Source organism: Panthera tigris, chromosome F3 (genome assembly GCF_018350195.1).
Source record: "Panthera tigris isolate Pti1 chromosome F3, P.tigris_Pti1_mat1.1, whole genome shotgun sequence".
NCBI classification, from domain to species: domain Eukaryota; kingdom Metazoa; phylum Chordata; class Mammalia; order Carnivora; family Felidae; genus Panthera; species Panthera tigris.
The window spans coordinates 55,982,394-56,008,382 of NC_056678.1; the positions used below are offsets into that span (position 1 = coordinate 55,982,394).

The 25,989-nt window shown below is 36.7% G+C and overlaps 1 protein-coding gene across 1 annotated transcript in view; it reads left to right on the plus strand.

Annotated features, from left to right (window-relative positions):
* The window catches only part of RRP15 (ribosomal RNA processing 15 homolog), a 40,901-nt gene extending 23,234 nt beyond the window's left edge, over positions 1-17,667 (plus strand). Inside the window, exon 5 of the mRNA XM_007072819.3 lies at positions 15,827-17,667. Coding sequence (XP_007072881.1) covers positions 15,827-15,970 — 144 coding nt within the window. The 3' untranslated portion in view covers positions 15,971-17,667. The remainder of the gene's footprint in view (positions 1-15,826) is intronic.
* Positions 17,668-25,989: the final 8,322 nt, after the last annotated feature.

Consider the following 25,989-nt stretch of genomic DNA (forward strand, 5'->3'; position numbering starts at 1 on the left):
GACGGGAGGATGTTCACAGAAAACAGGACTCTCAAGAGGAATGTGCTTCCAGAGAATATAGGACACTTAGCTTTTAAATAATTTTAAAATGTCAAGAAGCAAGCATAGCGAAGGCACTAGTTGTTCATTGGACTAACTAGTCTGTAGATAAAGCTGCTTTGAGTATCTGAAGAAGCATTTTCCTTTCTGGGATGTGAATTCTGTTGATAACAGGAAAGGAAGCACCAGTGAGTGGTATTTCTGTTGAAATGTTTGCCTGTAAGCTAAAGAATTTCATTTAAAAAGTCATAAATTAGAGCCAGTGTTCAATGCTGTTGAAACTAGTCTGTATTGAAACAGCGTCTTTGAAAACATTGAAAAGAAGTGAAATAAGTGTCAAAGAATGAAGTCATAATGAATAGACATTTTCAGCAGTAGTAATCCAAGGAAAAGCAACTGGCAGTCATCGTGCTACTATGGGGGAAGAAAGCCTACCAGTTCTCCAATTTTTCACATCCTTTATAATTTCCATTCTTTCCTCTTTTTTTCTTTCATAGAGGTTGGAAGTGCAGGGTGTTTGCTGATGGGTGGGAAGCCGAAAAAGGGATTCTGAAGAAGTAGGTTGGGGTCAGATTTTTAAGTCTTCTGTCTTCTGTTAGGGAATTTGGACTGTATTCCGTAGGGATTTGGGAGCCAGCTGTAAATTTTCATCAGTAAGCAACCTGATCGGATTTGATTCTTTGTAAGGAAGAGAAGGCTGAAGGGTGGAAAGACTGTCAGAAGACCAGCCGGTGGCTGGCTGTTGCCATAAAGCAAGAGGGAGACCTGAACTAAGGTGTAGTGAGGTGGGGGTTGGCGGAAGAGAGGAGCCAGGTTGGAGAGGTAGTTTCGAGGAATAGGTTGACTTGATTTGGGACTGACCTGATTCGGGACAGTTGTGAGGACCACGAGGTTTATGCCTTGGGAGAGTCAAAAGTGGTGACTGCTTCACAAAATCAAAACTATAAAAGGTGGAACATGTTTGAGAGATGAAGCCTTTATTTATTTACTTTATTGTATTTTAAATTCCAGTGTAGTTAACATACAGTATTCTATTAGCTTTCCATGTACAATAGAGCGAATCAGCACTTCCATACATCACACGGTGCTCGTCACGAGAAGTGGGCTTTTTAATCCCACCTCCAGTTTCACCCATTCCCCTCCCACCCTCCCCTCTAGAGCTGAAGACTTTTATGGGACCAAGTCTGCTCCAGGTTGTAGTCAGAATGAGAAGAATGACCCTAAAGAGCAGGTTAAAAACAGGAAGTGTAGGGAGAGCGCTGGCTTAGTGCAGGAAACATGAGCACAGAGGAGCAGACAGCCAGAATAGCAATGGACCTTGAGGCCCCTCGTTGCAGAAATTCATGAGTCCGGTATGTCTCTCTAGGGCCCTGAAATTTTAAGAACAACTGAACCCGTTTACCTAGTCAGGGAAGATGCCTACTGTACTTTAGAGAGTTTTTCACATGATTAGGTTTAAATGTTTTAGGTTTAAAGAATTGTCAGTTATTTGGAGAGAGTTCTATAATCCAGGACCTAAAGATCCCACTCTTGAACCAAATAAATGAAACCCCATATCAGCCACATACCAACATGTGAGAAGGCACATTGACTGATTCCTTGATTTTGACCCTGAGTGGTTTTTAAAAAGATTGTATTGAGGACGCTCTGTTTAAGGAAGCAACAAAATTTACATTTTGTATAAGAAAGGTTTTCATTAAAACTTTAAGTTTTAATCCCTTAGGGAATATCTCTTTCCTTCCTGCATTCAGAACACGTACCTATCTAGAGTGTTGTGCTTTCCCAATATATTGAATAGTCAAGATTTTAATCTGGAGCTGTTATTTTTTTTTCCACATACTCTCCAAATTTGTGGTTATTCCTTTTGCTCGTTTCTTGAAAAGTTGACTAAATTTAGTCAAATTTCTTAGAATTTAAGGGTCTATTTCCTTAAAGGTGGGCCTGAAGCAACTATGTATATGATTAATTTTAAGTCTGTGAATCTTAAAAGAATAATATATTGGCTGCTGTTACAGGAAAGCATTGGCTGACTGTATGGGACTCAAACTCTTGAATTACACACTTGTGTGGTTTTCATTTATTCGAAGTTGCCAATATATCACGTTCACCTATGTTTATGATGAAGCCACGACAATAATTTTTGTTATAGTAAGGGAAAATGTTAGCTAGTTTTTTGTTAAAATGTAATTTTCTTTGTGATGGCTGGACAACAAATTTCTATAAAAAAGTCCCTTGGAGAAAAAATTACTGGGGGAGAAAAGGTTTTGTTTTTGTTCTTTTTTTTTTTTTTTTCCTGATTTTTGTGATACGAACACTTGACATGTCAAACACAGAGGTAAGTTTGGGGGCTGTGTCTCTCATACATTTGTCATTAATGGCAGTCACATTGCCTTCATAGCTAGGTAATTAGTGATGGGAATACTTTTCAAATACCTGGCTTCTTTGGAATCTTAGTAACTTAGACCTAGACTCTGCACTGCTGTATTCTGTTAAAACTGGTTCAGAGACCTACTAAATTCCTGCTTTTGAAGTAAGAAACCTAGGAATGGAGGGACCCCTCACCAGCTCCCTAGGTGGTCCCCCAGAAGTTTTTAGGATTTAATTTCTTGGGGGAATGGAAGGCAGGCAAGCTGATAGAGAAGGATGCTGTCCTTAAATTGCCCCCGCATCACACGGCAACAGTGTTTTACTTGCACATGAAAGCAGCCCCGGCTGGAATGTGTGGAATGCTAACTTTGTAAATAATTCAGCTTCATGTTTGTTTACTGAAAATGCCTAAATAGATGAGAGTTTAGACAAAAGAGAGACTCCAAAGTTTGAAATGAGAATGAGCATGATTGTACATATTGCTGTTGATGGGAACAGCTTAAAGCCAGTTTCTCAACTCCTTTTAAAATAGGCTGTTTAGCTTGAATGTAGTGTGGTTTCAGATTTGGACAGCAGTTGTAATCAAAGCGAACTTATGTTTGGCACAGTGGTACGAGCAGCATTTTCACACGGGGGATGTATGGGTATGAGGGAAGAAAAGAACTATTTACGTAGCTTGTGTAGAAATCTTTAGTTACCATTAAAGTAAAAATTACTAACGGTGCCATATGTCTCCTGGCCCTGTTTTAAGAAATGTTCTATTTGAAGTTGAAGTGGATGCTTGTTTAGGATTTGCATCGGCGAGGTTGAAGCTTTTTTTAATTTTTAATTGTCCTGTGCATGGTGAGTCTTATGCTACATGCTTACCCTTAGATGGTGCATTTTTAAAAATCTAAAGAATATTTTGCTGTTTCTTGCTGAAAATCATCTATGGGTTTGTTGGGGGGTTTTGTTTTAGGGTTTGATTTGGCTTTTTTGTTTGTTTTGTTTTTTTGTTTTGAGTTGTAGGCAGCTGAGAATGTTTATGGGGATGCATGACGAATCAGATGGTAGCAAAGGCCTGGAACCTGACTGCCTGGGTTGAAACCCTTTGGTCTGCCATTTACTGTGTATGCATTACTTACCCAAACCATGCCTCAGGTTTCTTGTGTGTTTAAGATAATCATTCTAGTAGTAGTAAACATCTCCTAGAGATAACAGAGAGTCAACTGAGTTAGTATAGGTAAAGTGCTTAGAACAGTGCTTAAATAAATGCTGGCAGTCTTTCTTTAAATTTTGTGTTCCTTGTATTTACTTCTTATTTTTCCTAACAGATAGTAGTCAAAAATGAATTTCAGTTGGAAACCAATTTGAAAAGAAACTGTTACTGCTTATGAATTTTTGAATTATCCAATAATTTAATAAAAATTATGTTTAGATTTGGAAAGTTCTCTCTCATTTTAAGTGTATCTACTCTAGTAATGTATAATTCTTACAAAATAATAAAACTCGGTTTTGAGGACCTAGAAATTTGTCTACTTTTTCTTCCACATTTTAAGCTATGCTTAAGCTAACTCTGTTACTGACAAGATTTTTCTTGCCAAGGAAAGTTTGGTTTCTAAACGGGTGTTTTCGTCCTATGGTATTTGAAGGCTCTCATCTTTGTGAACACTGTGAACATCATTAGAAGATTACACATGTCCCTAGTTGGGGATTCTGTTCATATATGTGATGATTAGGGGCATTACTAAGTAGGAAAGGTGGTAGAGGGACCAGGAGGGGGCTTGTTAGTGTTTGTTTTGTTCCAGGTACTGAAAGTGGTTTTTATATAATTACCATTTGAAGAAGTACTGGAATTCTCATTTTAGAGGTGAGAAACCCCAAATCAGAAATATTAAGTGACTTGCCCCAGGTCACATTGATAGTAATTGGTAGAATCTGGATTAAAACTGCGTCTGTATTGCCCCAGAATCATTTCAGTCATTTGTGCCTGCCACTTAAGAAGATTTGAGATACTTCTGTTTAGAAGCAGAACTGAAAACTGTGTCCTCCCCTCTCTCACCTAAATGAGCTAGAAGAGGTGGGTCTGGCTAGTGAGCGACATGGTCCCTCCCCCACCCCCGCCCCAGTCCCAGCCCAGAAGGAGGATGATGGGAGAGATGGTTTGCAGTCTGTTTTTTTCCCTGGGTCTCACATCCCCTTTGTTGGATGGGTAGCAGCACATGCAGACTGATAGGCTTAAAAAAAAACAATTTTAATGTTTATTCATTAAACATTAAAGAGAGAGCACGAGCAGGGGAGAGGCAGAAAGAGGGGAGACACAGACTCTGAAGCAGGTTCTAGGCTCCAAGCTGTCAGCACAGAGCCTAACATGCGGGGCTCAAACTCTTGAACTGTGAGATGGTGACCTGAGCTGAAGTCAGACGCTTAACTGAATTGTTAAGGAAGATAAAAATATTACCACGGTAGAACATTTCAGAATTATAAAACAAACTCATTAAACTCGTTTAAGGAATTCTTCATAAGTTTACTGTTAGACTTGACTTTCTATTCTTTTATCAAGGAATTAATTAAAATTTACTGGGTATCAAATGCATTCTGTATTTAATCACTGTTTGCCTAATAGAAATTTTAGAATCTTTTTTCCCCCCTATTACTTTATGGAAATTTTCAAACAGGAAGAAAGTAAGGAAAGACCAGTATTTCTCTCACAAGGTTCTAAATTTGTTGACACTTGTCTGTGTGTTTGTTTTATAGAGCTATCTGCCTGTCTTTATCCCCGTCTAGTTTTTGTTTGGGGTGATTATTGGAAGGTAATACCCATACTATCCTAGAAATTCTCTTTTTCACAGCTTTATTGGGATAAAATTCATATATCATACAATTCAGAAGTTTCATTTATAACTAAACCAGGTGTCTTGAACAAGGAATCCAGGTTCTAAATCTGTCTGTCACATCATGTCTTTCAGTTTCTCCTCTGTGCCCTTTCACTGTAAGTGGAAAGTTAGGACCAAAGGTCAGGATTTAAGTTAAACTTTTTTTGGCATAACTGTTTCATAGGTGTGATACTTAAATGTATAGTTAGTATGCTGTCACATCAGGAGCCAGATTATCAGAATGTCCCATATTAGTGATTGTCCTGTTTCATTTGGTTCAAGTGGTAATAAATTTTTCCTTATTAAAGGTGCATTTTCCCCTCTACAGTTAGAGAGTAATTTCTGGGGATGAATAATATGAAAGGAGCAAATATACCTTTCCCCATCTATCTTTTGTCGTTTAGCGCCAAGTGATGACCCCTGCTTAAAACAGGTATGTTACTGGAATTTGCAGAATGGTGATTTTCTCATTTATTTCTACTTACTTTTTTAGGAATATGTTTTAAGTTCCAAAAGATGAGGGTTAATGTTCCTTTCCTTTTAATTATTGCTTTCCAGAGTAAGGTGTTGGCTTAACTGTCATCTCCAGTAGAAGCAAGTGAACCTTCTCCCCGCCCCCACCTTTTTTCTTTGCCTTTGTTTAATATCACAGACATAAGAATGAGTGTCTAGTTTTTCAGTATTTTAGTATCATTATGCTTCTTTTGATGTTTAAATTCACAAATGTAACAATGAGAACCAGTGCAAACTAGCTTCTTGTGCCGTTCTGACATGACCTCATTTTTCTTGGCATACTTTCTTGGTTTCTGGGACAATAAGCTCTTAGATTACAGACCCAGAATCACATGCTTTTCCGGGAGTTTGAGTGAGGACTGTCCATATATTTTTAAATCTTTTGTTGATTTCAGTAGGTAGATTGGGAGTGTGCATATTTCTACTAGATATTACTTACTTTTCTTTATATTTCATAGTTTTACAAAGAACTTTTACAGTGTTTTCTCACTTAAACCTTTTAACAAATTTATGATATTAAAACATCAGTGTCTGTTTTCTAGATGAATACTAGGCTTTCCTAATTAGTTTATAAATCTGAGTTCTCATCTATGTACTATGTAGTATAGCTGGTAAAAGAATGGGCTTTAAGAGACTAATCGGCAGAGTGTATTCTGAATGTTTCAAGCTCCTAACTGAGTCTAAAAATACATAGAGCACTTGTGTCAAAAAGGCTCCTTGAGGTGTTAAACATTTGTCTTCCTGGCAGTTTAGTCAACTTCAACTTAACAATTCTTAAGATATTATAAACAATGAGGAGAAGCTCCATTGCATGGATGTTTTCTCAGATTTAACTCTGAAGTGAGGTGTTTAGATAGCAATTTAGAATAGAAGCCACCAAATAGAATCACTTTGAGCAAAGGCATATGTATTGCGTACATAGTAAAACCAAGGGCAGCAAATGAAGTTAAAATAAAAAAGGATGCAGCACAATGAAAAAAAAACTGCATCAAAGAAACTTTTTTTTTTTTAAGGAATAGGAGTCCTGAATTCTTGGCAAGCTACACAGAATTAGGTTTTCTTAGAGAACTTTATACATTTAACATGTGCTTGGACTATACCTAAAGGTGACATAGTTTTAGCATCTTGATCTTTTCTAGTTTGCTTGGATTTTATTAGTGACCTGTTTAAATTTGTAAACTGTACAAGAACCTGGAAGCTATATAATAGCTAACAAAAACAAAGCACAAATGGGCTTGTTGCCTGGAATACCATTCTAGTAATATAGTTAAGGCGAATTAAAATAAGTTTGTGAAGGAATGAAGAAGGCACAAATTGGTCAAGACAATTAGAAATTGCTTATAAAAAATTCTTTGAGAATCAGAGAAAAGTTGAGTGTGTACGGATATGGGATCTTCCCTGTAAGCTTGACTCCACTAGAACTGTTACACATTCTAGATTGAAAATTTTAATGCTTCATGATGAAATTTCCAATCCTTTATGGTTAGTGGGATGTTTTAATATCTGACATGATGAGAAAATCATTGATGTCCTTATTCAAATTATAAACATTTGGGGCTGTATTTCACTTTTGTTAATTTTTGCCAGAGTATATCTTTCGTGTCAGGGATCTCCCATATATCCTTCATTTCTCCAGCAGAACTTTTGGATAAGTGGTAGTCAGTAATCAGGAGATTACTAACTACAGCTATAAACAGCTTACAGAAAATTTGCAACAACAACTACAGCTATAAACAGCTTACAGAAAATTTGCAACAACAAATTAAGGTGAATTTAGCCAGTGTGTTAAGAACCTTTTTTAATTTAGGTGAAACAAAATTAAAATGAAAACTGAACTTTCTTCTCAGGGAAAGCAATGAAATCACAACTACTGCTGATTGCTAAATATAGATGTGATTATACTGTTTATTGTTTTAGGATTTGACTTTAATTTTCCCCTTCAAAATTGAAATGAGGTTAAGCTCTTAATTATTTGGTATTAGACTAATGAATAATTCCAAACCTCTGTTTTCAGTTTTCTTTTCATTAGCTGCCAATGTATGTTTGAACCTTGAAATGGAAGCTGATTAACGTTTTTAAGGGTTGTCATCATCAAAATTGACACAGACTGCTTCTGTATGATCTTGATTAAATATTTGTATAAAACCAGGCCAATGAGAGAAGGGACTATTTTGTTTCCTTGTATCATGTGGTTTTCATTAAGTTTTTGCGTTTAATCAGTTCTCCTTTTCAGTTGATGTAGGCCCAGAGAGTTATCTCGTAGGTTGCTTTTGGTTATTGAATTAGTACTGCCTGCAGCAACACTGACAGGCTTTACAAGCTGCTAAATTTTGATCCTTCCAGTCTATATGTTTAATGTTAATACAATGTCCATCTGATGATAGTAAATATATACGTATATATGTAGTGAATATATATAGTATAGTGAATACATATAGATATGCACTATATACCAAGGTTAAGGGAATTATCTTTAATTTCTTTCAAGTCCTAGATGTCTAAACCCTCTGATTTTCAGTGTTGTAATCAATAGTTCACTGTGATTCAAATCCAGAACTCTTTGGTTTTCATTCCTGGTGTGAAAATAATGCATCAGATTACCTCTACCTCTGTTTTATAAGCAAAAAAACAAAAACAAACGAAAAACCTAATTCTCATGTCGTCTTAACACATAATGAAATCTACTTACAAATCACTTTAGGCAAGTTTTTCCAATGAATGACACATACAGGATTTCCCTTGGCGTCCTTATTTTCTTATATTTATCTCTGATGCATCTTTTCTTTGTGGATGCTCTAGATATTCAGGAATTTTTTATACTTAATGGCAGATCATCTTTATGAAAAAAAAAAGTAAATTGACAGTATGTAAATCTATTGTGTAAGATAATTTTCCCAAGTTTTGACTTTTATAGATGGCATTTTCAGTGTATTTTAGTACTTATCCTACTATGTAATGTATAGGTTATAACAGGTGATATGGTAATATAGAGAGTTGTTATCAATTAAGTTGTAGAGCAGTATAGCATTACAGAAAGAGCTTGGACTTGGAATCCTGGATTTTGGTTTGAGTATTGACTCAGCCATTTATTAACTGAACTTGAGTAAGTTGCTTCACTTCTTTGAGCCTTAACTTCCTTATAGAAGATGTGAGAAAGACAATCGCTGTCTGGCTAGGAATCTTAAGAGACTTAGAAAAAAGGCAATATTATGTAAGCTGTCCGGCATATAATATCTTCCTAGTATAATTCATGTTTTTAATATTTTTTTTTCATTTGAAAAAGTTGGAAAGGAAAACAGAATCATATGGTTAATAAAACCAGAGGGTGCCTTAGGGGAGATTTTTGGGAAAGATCTTAGCGGAGGCTTGTAAAACTTCTATTTGTGAAAATGATTGAGGGATAGTTCGTTTTCTCCTTTCTTGCTGTCCTGTTTTTTTCTGTTTAAATTAATTTTTACTTATCCATGTGGTTTAAAAGGCCTCATTTTGCCAAAAGGGTTATTTATTATAAAACAGTTTTCTGCCTCCTTCTGCCTACTTTCTACGACTCCTACCCTAGGGCAACCACTTGTTACTCCTTTAGCTGTTATATTGGCTTTTACACATCTCTGTATTCTTTTTTTTTTTTTTAATATGAAATTTATTGTCAAATTGGTTTCCATACAACACCCAGTGCTCCTCCCAATAGGTGCCCTCCTAACCCTCCCCTCCTTCCCACCCTCAATCAACCCTCAGTTTATTCTCAGTTTTTAAGAGTCTTTTATGGTTTGGCTCCTTCCCTCTCTCTCTCTTTTTTTTTTTCCCTTCCCCTCCCCAATGGTCTTCTGTTAAGTTTCTCAGGATCCACATAAGAGTGAAAACATATGGTATCTGTCTTTCTCTGTATGACTTATTTCACTTAGCATCACACTCTCCAGTTCCATCCATGTTGCTACAAAAGGCCATATTTCATTCTTTCTCGTTGCCACATAGTATTCCATTGTGTATATAAACCACAATTTCTTTATCCATTCATCAGTTGATGGACATTTAGGCTCCTTCCATAATTTGGCTATTGTTGAAAGTGCTGCTATAAACATTGGGGTACAGGTGCCCCTATGCGTCAGCACTCCTATATCCCTTGGGTAAATTCCTACTAATGCTGTTGCTGGGTCATTAGGGTAGATCTATTTTTAATTTTTTGAGGAACCTCCACACTGTTTTCCAGAGTGGCTGCACCAATTTGCATTCCCACCAACAGTGCAAGAGGGTTCCTGTTTCTCCACATCCTCTCCAGCATCTGTAGTTTCCTGATTTGTTCATTTTAGCCACTCTGACTGGCGTGAGGTGATATCTCATTGTGGTTTTGATTTGTATTTCCCTGATGAGGAGTGACGTTGAGCATCTTTTCATGTGCCTGTTGGCCATCTGGATGTCTTCTTTATCATGTGTTCTGCCCATTTCTTCACTGGATTATTTGTTTTTCGGGTGTGGAGTTTGGTGAGTTCTTTATAGATTTTGGAAACTAGCCCCTTGTCTGATATGTCATTTGCAAATATCTTTTCCCATTCCGTTGGTTGCCTTTTAGTTTTGCTGATTGTTTCCTTTGCAGTGCAGAAGGTTTTTATCTTCATGAGGTCCCAATAGTTCATTTTTGCTTTTAATTCCCTTGCCTTTGTGTCAAGTAAGAAATTGCTGCAGCTGAGGTCAGAGAGGTCTTTTCCTGCTTTCTCCTCTAGGGTTTTGATGGTTTCCTGTCTCACATTCAGGTCCTTCATCCATTTTGAGTTTATTTTTGTGAATGGTGTAAGAAAGTGGTCTAGTTTCATTCTGCATGTTGCTGTCCAGTTCTCCCAGCACCATTTGTTAAAGAGAATGTCTTTTTTCCATTGGATATTCTTTCCTGCTTTGTCAGAGATTAGTTGGCCATACGTTTGTGGGTCTAGTTCTGGGGTTTCTATTCTATTCCATTGGTCTATGTGTCTGTTTTTGTGCCAATACCATACTATCTTGATGATTACAACTTTGTAGTAGAGGCTAACGTCTGGGATTGTGATGCCTCCCGCTTTGGTCTTCTTCAAAATTACTTTGGCTATTCAGGGTCTTTTGTGATTCCATACAAATTTTAGGATTGCTTGTTCTAGCTTCAAGAAGAATGCTTGGTGCAATTTTGATTGGAATTGCATTGAATACACATCTCTATCCTTAACTTGTTTCTTTTCTGTTTTTTCCTGAAGTTAATTATTGTCTTGGTCTTTGTATGTAACTTTCTTAGTTTAGGTTTTCACAATCCATTTACCTCAGGTAATACGTCTATTTTAATTATTTTCTTTGAGATATTCTCTCCTGGAGTCTTCCATTCTTTCTCTAGGCTGATTGCGCTCTGAGGCTGCTTCACAGTTGTCATCCTGGGACTTAAGTTTTCTGTGATCCTTGGAGTTTTCTGGATTGGATTCCATATTTCCTGGATCTCATTCCTTCTTTCTTGGTTTACTCCCACTGTTTTGATAAAGCATATCCTCCATGTTTTTGTCAGGTTAAAATGATGGTCATGCTCCAGATTGTCTGCCTGATGCTTAGTTACCATTCCGGAGTCTCCATTTTCTCTCATCCTGCAGTTTCTCTTCTTCTTCCTGTGTTGGATTTCCTAGTTTTTCTATCCTGTGTCTTTCTCTTCTTGGTTTACCCCACCTTTTTGTGGAGGACATTCTCAGTAGTTTCCTGAGAACTACTAGAAGTAAACTTTTGGGTAACTTGTATGTCTGAAAGTACCTCTGTTCTGTCCTCATACTTGAATAACAATGTATCTAGGTATCAAATTTTAAATTGGAATTTATTTTCCTTCAGCATTTTGAAAGAATTTGTCTCTTTCCTGCATCCAGGATTGCTATAGGAAGATCTGTATCTATTTTGATTCCTGATCATCTCTAAGTATGTGACTTGTTTTCCTTCTGAAAGCTTATAGGATATTCTTTTAGTATCTATAATTCTGAAATTTTACAGATGACCCTGATGTGGCTTGGTTTTTCTTTTGTATTTTGGACCTTCAGGAAGGCTCTTTTCGTTCTGGAAATGTGTGTCCTTTACTTTTGGGAAATTCTTCTGGAAGTGTTTCATTGATTTTCCTCCCCTCCTTTTTGGCATTCTTTCTGTATAATTGTTATTTTGTATGTTGAACCCCCTGAACTCATCCTCCTCTTTTCCACTACTTTTTTTCTTTTTACACTATTTTCCTCACTTTTATCTTCTCACCCTTGTATTCATTTTTTATTTCTTCCATCACATTTTTAATTTCAAGGTCTTTGTTATTCTGTTAATGTTTCTTTTTAAATAGCAAACTACTTTTGTTTTGTGGGTGCACTGTAATCTCCTAACTTTGAGGATATTAATGGTATTTTCCCCTAAACTTTCTTCTCTCTGAACAGTGTTGCTTTCCTACAAGTTGCTTTCGAAACATTTGTGTTTGTTATACTCTCTTTCTGATAATCCTAAAATGTGTATTCATGATTAGAACAAATAATCCCAGAGGCGATTGAAGTTCTGAACCATGTGGGTGTTACCCATGTGACATGAACTTTAGTATAACATTCTCTCGATTATTTATTAGCAACTGGCTAGATTTTCTCTAGAGCCTTCCTGATCTTCTGTCTGAAGGAAAGGGTCTGCCTCCCAGTATTTCAGGAGCCCAAAGTGAGAAGGGGGCTGGGACTCATTATTGGGGGGCAGGGGATATAACTGAATCCCCTGTTTCTGGTATGTACATGTGCCTTCATCTGTGCCCACCTGTGACCTCTCCAGAGGTTGAACAGTCTTCTACCAAGCTTGTGTGAGACTGGGAGGAGATCCAGAGATCTGATTCCTCTCAACATCACGTTTGCCCAGTTCTCTTTATTTTGATCCTTCCATTCCTACCCTCACTTCCAAAAGTATCCAGTCAATGCCAGTTCCTGGGGGTTTTGTTGGTTGGTTGGTTGGTTGGTTGGCTTTTGAAGATCCTACAGTGTAAACTCGGTTGGTTGCAGCTTGACAATTGCAGTGTTAGGAGTCAGCTTTCTTGAGTTTGCCGGGGTAGTCCCGTCTTGCTTCCACCTTCTAAAATTGTGTTGCTGTTTTCTATTTGGACCTTCTCCTTGTGGATTATATCTTCAAAACAACAAATCACTCTTCTGTTGTTTTATTGAGTTTTGCAGTTGAGCAAGACTGGTTGTTTCTGTTCAAACTATCCCCTTATGTGCCCCCCCTGCCTTTTTTCTTGCTGTGTATTTCTTTAGCAAGTGTAGGCGTAGAGAGTAAAGGGTTATCCTTTTGTTTTTAAGACAGAGTTTTCTTTCTTGAACTGCCATCATGACAGATACTATAGGAAAAAGTCTGTTTTTAAAATGTATTAACCCATACTTGTTTATACTGAGTTTTCTATTGTCTGGTTTTTTTTTCTCTCCATATTTTTGCTTCACAGAATAAAAATACAACTGTAATATGAAATCTTGAATGATGGCAATTTATAAAATATCCAGTGATGTGTCTAACATTGGATTTCCAAAACTTAAAATCTTTTCTCTCTAGCTATAAAGTGTACTTGGTTTTGTAGCAGTGAGTGAAACTCACTAAGAAATATTTGTTCTTTATAGACTGGTGATTCTCAGACTTTAGCAAGTGTCAGAAGCACCGGATGGCTTATGAAAGAGACTGCAGGCTCCAACCTCTAGTTTCTGAGTCAGTAGACTTGGAGTGGGGTCTGAGGTTTTCAATTTCTAACGAGTGATACTGATGCTAATGCTGCTGGTCTGGGGACCACACTTGGAAAATTACTGATATAGATGATACTGAATGCTTAAAAAACAAAACAGTACCACCAGAATTCCCCAGTAAAGCTTTACTTCATTGTTATTTTTCAAATTGATCAATTGAGAGATGCTTTGAATTTATTGTTGTTGTTCTCCTTGCCTAAAATACATGTTCACATAATTGTCTTTCAAGACAAGCATGGTCTCAACATTTTAATTAAGGAGTCCTTTCCTTTGGTCCACTATTGTTTCTTTCTTTCTGAACTACGGGTTTGAGGCTTTGTCCCTTCCCACCCTTCCTGCCTCCCTCATTTCTTCAGGTGCTAAGAGCTTTAGTGGCACCGCCTGGTAGAGGAGTAACTCAGTCCAGCAGAAGTTGGCTGTCAGGATGAGCTCTCATGTAGGAACAGTCTGGATTGAGCTCAGTCATGTGAGATCTGCCTTCTGGTTGGTAACATGTTGATAGCATGTTGGGTGCATTTGTCTGAACACGGAAGCTTACCGTTGAGATTGCATATTTATACGTAAACACAAACGTCAACGTCAGGGTAAGTCTTTACTAGTCAGTAACTTGCATGTGGCTATACCAGGAAGCATACATTTTTTTAGAATTTACTTGAAAACTGAATGATTAATTTGGCAGGGAGGTGTTTTAATTGTTGTGTCAAAGTGGGTCCCTTCATGGGAACAACTCTTTCTCGTAATTAAGGTGAGGAGATTAGCAAACAAAACTTCAGTTGAAGCAAAGAAAATAAAAATAGCCTTTTTTCCGGTTAAGTAACTTAATCTAACAGAAGCAAAAATAGTTTTAGGAAAGTAGGTTTGATATTGTAGAAACGAGGGATGGGAAGGTGTTAGCATACTCCATGAGGAGAGTTACAGATTTCCTTCTTACTTGATTGCTCCCCTATGGGTGTGGCAGGAGAGCCTTTAGAACTGTTTTACTGTTGGTTTTTAACCAGCACAGATATTTTTTGTTCTTTACGTTGGTTAAATTATAGTACAAGTATGCCTTTTGACATACTAAGTCAATTCTGAAATTTTTGCTCACATTTATTTATATGCTCTCCAGTCTTCCCATTATATTTGGGTACAAGCTCTGCTTGATTCTTTGATCCCAGGAAGACACGAGTAATCCAGTAGGACATGTTTTCTGGTTTGTAATAGTGTCCTTTTCTTTCTTTTTTTTTTTTCCCCCCCCCTAAATGGAGTGACTGTTTCAGGGCTATGTTTTTTAAAATAAAAGGTAGCTTCAGAATTAGATAAGTAGTCTCTTGTAACCTAGAAAATGTCTTTAATATCTTTTCTCTTAAAAATTGCATAGCCCCAATAAAGATAACACTATTTTCTAACCAAATATCCTGGGTTCTTACATGTTTAGGGAGATTTTTCCAACATTGTGTATTTTTGTAAATGGTATAAATAGAAAGGCATAGACTGTTAGCTCCAGGAAGACAGGGACTTTGTTTTGTTCATCAGTGTATTTCCAACATGAAGAACAGTGCTTGATACACAGTTTTCAGTAAATGTTTGTGGAATGAAGGAAAGAAATCCCAGAGCTTGAGTTCCGCATATATTGTATTACTTAATTAATACCACAAGGTGGTACTGTTGTACCATGAAATGAAAGGCTGTAATTCTTAGGCTGTCATACAGTTGTACGTAAATCCTGTAAATAAGTAAAATGAATTGACTACCTATTATGTTTATTGCCTGCTTCAGTTATTTATCATTTTAGCATGTGATTAGTCTTTTGATTACATAATTAGGTCAGGCAATGAGATCATAACTTAAATAAAGAACATTTGGTTCAAATTTTTATCAAGTGTTAAATGAGATAACATCTATAAAAATCTAGCACAGAACCAAGTTACTTTTCCTTTTATTTCTTGTTTTGGGGGGTTAGAAGCCTTTGTTAAATTTCTGTTTGTTTTAAAATAATTTGCCAACATTTTTCTAATAGTCACTGAATGTTAAATAATATTTGTTGGTTTTGATTGCCAGATTTTAAAAAATTGGCAATAAACCTAGATTTTACTATATTCCCTCCCCCTGCAAAAAAATTATTTTGCTTTCATTGTTCCTTTATGGGGTTAAAATACTAACGTATAGCTCTATTACATATTTATGCATATATTGTAGTATATAAATTAAATCAGTCTATAATTTGTCTTGTTTTCATTCCTATTGTAAAAGTAAGTGTTGATAAGTTTGTTTTGTAGCTTGGGTTTTATTATTTCCTTATAATTAAATTGCCTTTTGATATTTTGGTTCTGTAATTGCCTTCAGACTGAAGGGAAATCAGAAGAGGGCCCTGGATGGACAATCCTACGAGATGATTTCATGATGGGAGCGTCCATGAAAGACTGGGACAAAGAAAGCGATGGCGCGGATAACAGCAGACCGGGGTCTGGAAGCGACTCCGACACATAGGCTGTAGAGGAAACGCATATACCGTCGTCGTATTTTTCCTAGAAAAATACCTCATGCTCTCTGAGTTGGACATTTATAAAGCTAAAATTTGTAAGAAATCCAGAAGACTTTTACTATTACCAACTTGGTGTTTTTCCTTTTCATGAAAACTTTGTGAAAATTAGGTTTTCGGACTATGTATACTTTTAAGCATTGTTGCTCAAAACATTTGTGAAAAGAAGTGTTCCTTATTGATCAGCGAGATGGCACAATTTGCCAGGACATTGTAAGTTTTACACGCTGGTCTGGACATTGGTGTTTTGTTCCAGTTTCACTAGTTTCTAGAAATACAGTGCTCTTCATAATTAAAAATGAACTCCTTGAAGTCAGTGTGTTTCAGCTTTCCAACTTCTTAGACCTGTGTGTGTGTGTTTGCAGCAGGGGGTGGATTTGGGGTATTGGTTTGGGTGAGCTATTGAGCAAACCCGTGTAGTGACATTTAAAGTGATACAGTATTTCTGATTCAGGGTGATGATTTCATTTTTAGATCTTCTGGTTAGTAAGACTTAAGGAGCACACCAAATCTTTACTTTTATATTACGGCCCTTTATATGCTGAGTAATACATATATAATGGTTTAGATTTATCTTAAGTGTTAGGTTATTTTTGTGTGAGAGACTTACTGGGGCGGAAATTCTCATGTTTAACTTATGCGGTGAGGCCTAATTTCTTAGAAAGCATATTTGACATGTTTTAGCTCCCCCCACCCCCTTTTCCCTGTTTTTGGGTTAGCTTAAGTTCTCTTTTATGGTCTGACTGAAACCAGTGAAATGGCAGTTAGACTGCTGGCGGTCTGCTTCAGAATCCTCTATGGGATTGGAGATTCGGGTCTTTATTGTTGCCTTAAAAGTGATTACATTGGGTGACTTAGTATCTAGCTGTTAAAAAGAAAAGAGAAAGTAAGACTGTTGAATATCATTCCAAAATTTCTGTGAGACTGGGCCTAAGATGTAAAGCTTGTGGAGGAATTATTTAATGAATCATTTTTCCATAATAAATTTCTCCATTTTTCCATCATAAAATGATTCCCTTCTCATTTGCAAATACCTGCATCCTCACCTCAAAATTATGCTGGAGCAGAGATACTGATATTTTCAAAGCCATTTGAGTGTCACAGATATTAGGTATCTAAGGTTAAATTAGTCCGTGGCCTGGTATTCGTCAGCATAAAGGAAGGTGTCCACCTAAGATCAAGTGATTAAACCAGCAAAGCTCAAAATGCATTTTTGTAATTATCCCAACTTTTGAACTTTAATGTCTTATTAAATTATAGAACTACCATTTGGTCAGGATAATTTAAATAAATGTGGACAAGTACTCGAGTACTCCATAGTAATTAAGAGTGCTAAATATCACGACATAACTTAACACAGATAAGTATTTTATTATAACCTAATGCATACCTAATTTTGGAAAAGAAAATTCTCTGCAGCAGTTAAAAGCTTTTTTCCTCCCTAAAATTAAAGGCTATACTTCTTTTTTGCTACTAATCGTATTCTGGAGCATATGAAAACTGTGCAGAACTTCTTCTAAATAGGACGTTTGGGTGATAGAAGTGGGCAGACCACTTTTCATTTACGAAAACACTTTTGAAACATACACTTGGGTTTTTGGTTTAATTTTAAAAATTTGTCAAGATTTTTTAACTGGAAGTAAGAAAGAATATATGCAAATTTTCTTCTTTTGGAAATTATTTTATCCCAAAATAAAAATGAGTTGCCAGTGTAAGAAAAAATTTTATCTCTTCTCTCAGAAGGCTGTGAAGCATATTCACAGTACGTGAAATGATTTCTGTCCTAAAGATGGGATGTTTGATATGCATATTAGTAATGGTGCCTCTTGGCTGTACAAAGTGTAGCCAGAATATCATCGTATGTGAATGTAAATCCAAGTATCAGCCTATTGCTTTAGAAATTAAGTATGTATCTGGAGATGAATATTTTAAACATTCTAGCTCTGTCATCTTTACCCTAAGTACTTTACTTACAACATTTAAGTTCTCACATCAGCCAGATAAGTCTGCATTTTTCCCATCTTCCTATATTGTCTTCGAGTTAAGGAGGGAAAAGAAAAAGAATTGCACTTGTGTACCCCAACCCCCAATTTATCCAAATATAACAACACTTGGATTGTATTTTTGTTAACTATTTAGAATACAATAATAATAAAAAGGTTTTTTTGTTTAGAAAGACTATATGAAAAATAGTAACCAGATAACTTGTAACTAGGTATTATCCCCTTATCCAGATATTTAGATGGCTGCAGTGAATGCTCTCAATCTTTAGGGTAGTTTAGTATTGGTCAGTAATTGTTTTTAGGCATTGAAATCTCCAAGTCAAAATTAATACGTGTTTCAGACCGAAAAAACTTAGTAGTTTAGCACTGTAGTTTGGAGTTGGAGTACTGGATTTATTTTCAACTTCCCTAGAATTCTACACAGATCAAGTATGGTTCGCATTGAAAAGCATACCTCGGAACCCTTTAGATGGGCTAGTTCAAAGGCTCACCTTCAGTACTCAGAGCCGAAAATGACTCACTAGGAGGTTCTGGAAGGTTTATTTGAGGGTAAGTCCAAGTTCTTTAAAATATTTGGTGTGTTTTACAAGGGAGTGAAAAGGGAATGTTTATATTCTGGAAAACCTCTTAGGACTCTTTTAATCACTGTGTTTTGCGTTTATGAATATACTTAATATTCAGTGGCCACCAACGAATCCTGCCCCCTGTGCCGGTCTTCAGGCCATGAGAGTACAGTACTTCATTACCAAGCCATCTGACTACAGTTCACGGATGCCTGAAGATGTCCTAGTTAAACATATAGTAGCAGAGACGTCCTGAGGTTGAAGTGTGAACAGAAACATAGACAGACTGAAGATATAAATTGTGTTGCTAAGGAGTTAAAGGAATTGTAAAGCCTAGGCCATGCCTGAAAAGGAATCTCCAAAGAGCATAAGTATTTCTATAGAAGAGAGAGGAGGAGGTCAAATAAATAAGGTGATAACTTTCACAACCTTTGGATAATTGTTTTGCTCACTATTTATCTTTACTTATTTTTTGTTATTTTTATGATAGATTTTAATAAATATATGTGCTAAATAAAGAGTCTGAAGGGAAATGGGATGTAGGTTTTATTTTTTCAGTCTTTTTAATGACTTCAGAGTATTACTATTGTGTTTAGTATGTAGATCTGATTTCACTTTTAAAAACAAACATTTGAAAAATGAGTAGATACATTTTTGGACCTTTGTAATTTTTTTAAGTTTATTTATTTATTTTGAGAGAGGAGAGAGAGAATCCCAAGCAGGCTCTGCACTGTCGTTCACAACCCCACATGGGGCTCGAACCCACGAACTGTGAGATCATGACCTGAGCCAAAGTGAAGTGTTTGGACACCCAACCTTTGTAATTTCTTAAGGAGAAGCGTGTGTGTCTGTCTTTCTGTGTCTGTCTTAGCCTAGGTTCCTATACTAGAATATGAAAGACTGGCTAAAACAAAGAACATTTATTTCCCATTGTTCCGTAGGGTGGGATGATTGAGGTACCAGCAGATTTGATGTCTGGTGAGAACCCTCTTTTTGGTTTGTAGACAGCTGACCTTTTGCAGTGTCTTCCTTGGGGAAGAGAGAGATCAGCTTTTCTCAGTCTTTTGTGGAAGGGCACTAACCCCGTGGCTCCACTCTCGTGACCTGATTACCTTTCAGAGGGTTCCATGTCCAAATACCATTACATTGGGGATTGGGGCTTTAATATATGAATTTGGGAAGACACATCTTCAATCCATAGCAGTGTGTAAAATAGCAAACTGTACATTTTTAACTTAGATGTAGAATAATTTTACTGTTGTTTCTTGACTTAAATTTAATACAATTAGAAAGTTAAATGAAGGAAGCCGAATTCATTCTGCTCTTTTTTAAAATTCACCTCTTAGAATTAATGTGACATATTTGTCTCCATTCGATATGTTAGTGATAGGTAGAGAGACTGTTAAGGCCTGGAGATAGGAGTATGAGGACTGTTCGAGGTGAACTGGCAGTAAGAACAAATTCTGGAAACAGGAGGGAGGACTACTCCACGCCTACAAAAAACTCTCTCTTTCTCTCCCCAAGAAAACAGGAGTCTGAATTTTGGCCAACTGGATACATGAATCTCAGTGACTGTTGCTGCAAAGGTAGGCCCGGTGAACTTTTTCACTGGGTGAACTTCTCCTGAGACCTGATTAGATGTATTAATCAAGAGGGCCTGGGAACAGGTTTGGAAGTAGAATGGTCTTCAAAGTTCATGTTAAGACATTTAGAACAGTGATAAAATACTAAGTTGCAACAAATCTAATCACAATTTTATAGGTGGAAGATAACTTCTAATGCTTCTCAAATAATTTTCGATTTTCTAAAGAGTCCTCTTTAGCTTAGAGAACCACAGTAATATTTTTCATCTGGACTACTAAGCATAATTTCAGGGAGTTATAATGTAGGGCTTTTTATCTACATGTGTGATAAACCTTCTGTGCTCACAAGAGGTATCCTGAGAGAGAGTCACAAAACATGTTTTGTCAAGAATCACCAGTCCAGCACTGCTCACCTCTTCCCACTTTTTTTGCCCCTCCCTCCAGTAGCAGGGGTTCATATTGAGCTTTCTGCTAAAATGCTCTTTGTAAGTAGCATTCACAACCAAGGATGTAAGCAGGCATGTGTGTTAAAGAAGTGAAAATAACTCCTTATAATTTCAGTGTTCAAGTCAGTACTGTCCAGTAGGAACGTGTGAGGTGCTAGAAATATGTTAAATCTCCATTATCCAATACGGTAGCTCAAGTGGTTACTGAGTATTTCAAATGTAGCTAGTGATCCAAAGGAACAGAGTTTTAAATTTTACTTAATTTTAATTACTTTAAATTTTGACAGCTACATGTGGCTAGTCATGGTCTAACTAAAGAGAATAATGTTACAGAGCATATATTTAGTCTGATAATATATCAGTAAACTTCGAAATCATGTCTATGCGTTCTGACAAACTTTTATGGATACAATATAAGTACATACAAATATCGGTGTCATTTTATCAATTGAATTCTTGTCGATTTCTCTTTTTCTATTTGTATTTTGAAGAAGATATATTAAGTTGCTTTACAATTAACACTATTTCTCAGGTAACTATTGCCCTCAAATGTGAGGCCACTGTTAATAACAAATAGCATTTCACTTTTTTTAAGTATAATTGTCTGCAGCTTTCAGAATGAATACACCAATAAATCATATTGATTCTCTAAGAGAACAGATTCCCGATACAGGAAAAAGGACATCTGGGGACCTGCCAGATCCACAGATCCCAGATCACATCTAAGCTAGGAAGTTCCCTGAAGGCGTGCCTTCGGTTGCAGGGCTCTAGGCTTGTCCAGTTCCAGTCTATTTCAGCACACACTCGACATCCTGCCAGAGCAAATGCAGATTGCAGATTTGGGCAAAAAAACAGAAAACAAAGAGCGCAATGAGCATTATTAGCACGGCCAGTTTAAAATGATGAGGTGTTAACCACATTTGTATAAATAACAGTTTCTCTAACCCCTGAATCATTATCCTGCATTTTCAATGCAATCGGTTCATAAACATCAAAGCGAGAACACCAGATTTGTATGGGGTCAGGACCAACTGGGGCTCTGAATGGAGAGACAGCTGAGAGCTGTGTCCTTACACGTGGGTGGCCTTGCAGCTGTCCATTCACCCTCAGGCTACTAGACAGTTGCCTTTTTGCGCTCGCAGAACCAGACTTCAATCTGAGGTAAAAATGTGTCCCCTCCCATGGAGTGGACATACACAGTGGCTTGACATCAGCCCTCAAAACACCAGCAAGGCAGCCAGACACAGCAGTCCCCTGAAATACCGTGTAGTCCCAAGCATAACGGCAGGGTTGTTTCTATATAATATTTGTCTTTGGACAAGAACACTGGGCTCTCTTAAATGTATTATTAATATAAAAGCTGATAGTTCACAAGATTCCAGGTCATATTATCTTTCTCTACAAGCACTAGTAATAACTAGATCATGTGACACACAAGTGCCATGTTTTGGTTCTCCCAAGTACACTTACTGATAGGTGAAATTATATATCACTGGCATATAAATCAGGCATTGGGATACACTTGCTCATATAATGAGGATTGGGACAATGTATTCACAATGCCTATCTAGCACAGTGCCTGCTGTGGAGTAGGGAGGGTCTCTACTATGCATTTCGAGGGCCAGGTGCTGTGCATGTAGACTTGTCATTCGTTTCTGATCTATGTAATGGTAAATGTTTCTCTTCTAGATAGTCTCCTCTCCCCCCTCCCAACAAAAGTTTATAGTCTGCAGATAGTAGATACATATTGAGACCCAGTAATCCTTCTTCTAGAAACCCTACTCAGGAAAAAATCCTGATTTTAAAAATGCTGTGTGAACAGTATTACAGCATTGTTGGGGTTTTTTTTTAATAATTTTTTTAGGGTTTATTTATTTACTTTGACAGAGCGAGCGAGTGGGGGAGGAGCAGAGAGGGGCGGGGGAGAGAGAATCCCAAGCACACTCCCCACTGTTAGCACAAAGCCTCATATGCCTGATGTAGAGTCAAATTCACAAACTCAAGATCATGACCTGAGCCAAAACCAAGAGTGGGATGCTTAACTGACTGAGCCACTCACGTGCCCCCTGTAGCATTGTTTTAAATAGCAAGAAATTTTGGACAACCTACAGGTTCAGTGATAAGAGGTCATTTACATCAATTTCGGTCCTTCCACATTTTTGCTACCAGTTAGAATGATGGCTCTGAAGACCGGTGGAAACACATGTGTCAATGGTCACATTGTCATGGTCAATGGTACAGTCACTGAAAAGGTAAAATTAAAAACATGGATAGGATCAGTTTTTTTAAATGCCAAAAATTCATTAGATGAATATAAGAATACATTCTTTTGTAAAGATAATTTTGACAGTTTGAAAGACAAGTCTCACACTGAGTAAAAAGATTGTGACATTTAATGAGATATTAAAATAAAACATATCTTTTGCCTACTTACACTGTTCCAGAACTGAAACATTAAAATGCCGTCTTACCTAGGACCCTTGAAGGGTTGACAGGGAGAAGTGCAAAGACGACTGTAGCAAGAGTCCTGCTGGCTAGAATCCTGCTTTTTCTTTTAAATGTTAGTAGTTACCTGGCTTTGAACATCGAACATAAAAAATGTGAATCTTGTCTCTTCATGTGTCGCTTTGTGTTTCTTGATTGATAAGAATTTATTTTGAAATAAGAATATTTCCTTGATTTATTTTAAAATGTTGCTTCACACTCAACCATCTTATTTTGATAGTCCCATCCTTCATTCAAGTTTAGATTGGAACAGAACAAGTAATAATAACAACAAACATTTATACAGTGATTATCATGTGCCAGATGCGAGTACAGTGTCTTATAATGCCTTTAGATGCTGTCATTGTCCCCCAAAAAACAGTTGAGGGAACAGGCAAGGTCACAGCCAATACAGTCAAGTCCAAGCTTGAATCAACAGAGCTGCTATCCACAACAGTAATTCCTTACATTTTAGGTGATATTAGTGTCTCATAGACAGTGAGATTCTAGAAATCCAACTTTGCTCCGAAAAACTAAATGCACATGTTCTATTTTTCAGTCTCATTTACTTAGGACACCAACCTATGGCCTGAAACGGATAAGTATCAAAAGGGCGAAAACCTTCCTGGAAGTGGCAGTTTCGAGTTTAAGTAACACCTATCCTCTCAAGCTTCATTTTGGTAGCTGCTGTCAGCTTACGACGTACTACTGAAGAATTTATTTTAGGTCTTGAGTATGTCTGGTAATTGAAACGTTTTAATTATCTGGATCCTGCAAAATGCAACTGCCGTCACTAGTGGGTTAGGATCGAGTAGTTCTGTCTATTAGAACATGACGGCTGCTCCTTTCATTCCCAAGATACGATATATGGCCCAGATGCTTCTGTTCATTCCTTAATGACACTCGATGATTCATAAAAATGTAAGTGCTGACATTTTTGCTATTACGAATTTAGATATTTAAATTATGTTTTAGGAATGAAGACTAGGCTTTAGCTTAGAATGATACCGACTGGGAGATAACTAGAATTAAGGAAGTTCCATTGTTACTGACCTGGGATCTTTTCTAAAAGTGTATGTTCTCAAAATGTCAAATTGTAGCTTTCATTTTTTTGTGCGGTAGTTTTCGTTATGTAGTGTTTTTCCTCTGGAAATGAAACAACAAATCAGTGGGAAATATTCTTGAGGAGAAACCGTTGATTGTTTTTATTAAAAGGTGTTACAGCAAAATGACAACTGTATGATTGTTTAATAAGCTGTGATGAAAATACTCAGAAAATTGAGCATGTTGGTTTTCTCCGAATAGTAAATTGTGAGAAATATCACTGCTGTCCTCTAGGTGGCATGATTTAAGCTATCATTGAATTAACTGATTGATAGAAATTTTTTTCCCCTACAACCAGATGAGTGGCTAGTTTCTGAACAATGGATACAACTGTGGCATTGATTAGATTTAATTTTTACAACTCATCAAATAACTAGGTTGACTTTGTAATTGTCTGTTGTTTAATAACCTTAATTAACCTTAACAGATGATGATTTCTGAAAGAAGCAAAACCCAAAACCTTATCTGTACTGACCAGGCAACCAAAATCCTGTTTGTGTATTATGAAGTCTGTTTTTGGGTCATAACACACACCCATTTTCTAAATGTATTTCTTTCGTTTACGGTAAATAGCCTGCCATTGACAGAAACTGTAAGGATACTGCCTTTGTACTTAAAGGAACATGTAGGCATAACTGAAATAATCTAAGGAGGAAGAAATTGTAGGAATTTCCATCTCAAAAATTTTCAAGTTAACAGGAAACAATACTTTTAATTAAGTGAAATTCTGGTTTTGTGAAGCTGTTAGTGTTTATTAAAACATGGGAGATCAACATGTAAAAAAAGTATTAGGTGACCCATAAGCACCAGATAGCAAACAGAAACATTCTGTTCTTTTTTCCACACACTAAAATGAGAGGACAGAATTCATTTTTACTTTTCGAGTTCACTTATCGATTGTTATTTTTCCAAAATTTAAAAACCAATTTTTGGACAGAATACATGAAATGCTCATTAATCCCAATTATTAAGATCTTCTTCCTTTCCATTGGGAGACTGGCTTTCATGGAGCTCAAAAGAATCTTGACCAAGCACCTCTTAGGGGCTTCAGTTTGGGGTGGTGCATGCGTATATAAATGTTAATGCTGTACAAAGAAGCATTTTCAAATTTAAGCTCTGATAGTGATTATTGGAATCTGAAGCATCGATAAAAACCAAGAGGCTTGGAAATGTGCAAAATATATCACTACTGCAGCCAAGAACAGGTGAATGTCTAACTGATATTACAGATTCAGATTTTAAAGTGGCTTCATTTCAAAATAGGGTAACTATCTGGGACAATCCTTGTTTACCCTTTTTATCTTAATGTATTTATGAACAGCATCCTCTTTACTCTTGAAAGTGCTCAGGCTTGTGTGATGAATTATATGGTCACCCCAGTTGTAGGAGCTTTCTTTTCTGAGACTCACACATCAGGGAAAGTTTGTAGTCTTGAGTCTCCAGTTTTACAGATTATTGCCACTCATATAATGTTGCTTTCTAAAGTATTTATTGAGTATACTTATATTCTGTTTTTTAAAATAATTATTCACTAGTTTTCCCTTCTAACATAAAAAGCTACACTCAGGTTTTCTTTTTATGTGCAATTACTATGCTCTGTTGACTTTTGTGTCGTTTTCATTTTTTAGAGTTGCAGGATAATCGGGGCAACGGGAAGACAAGGTTGTTTGAGACAGGTTGGTAACTTCACTAATGAAAATGCACACGTTCAGAATTTCACACAGTGATACCCACTGAGATGATGACAAATTCATTTAGAAGATGACATATCTTGGAAAATAAAA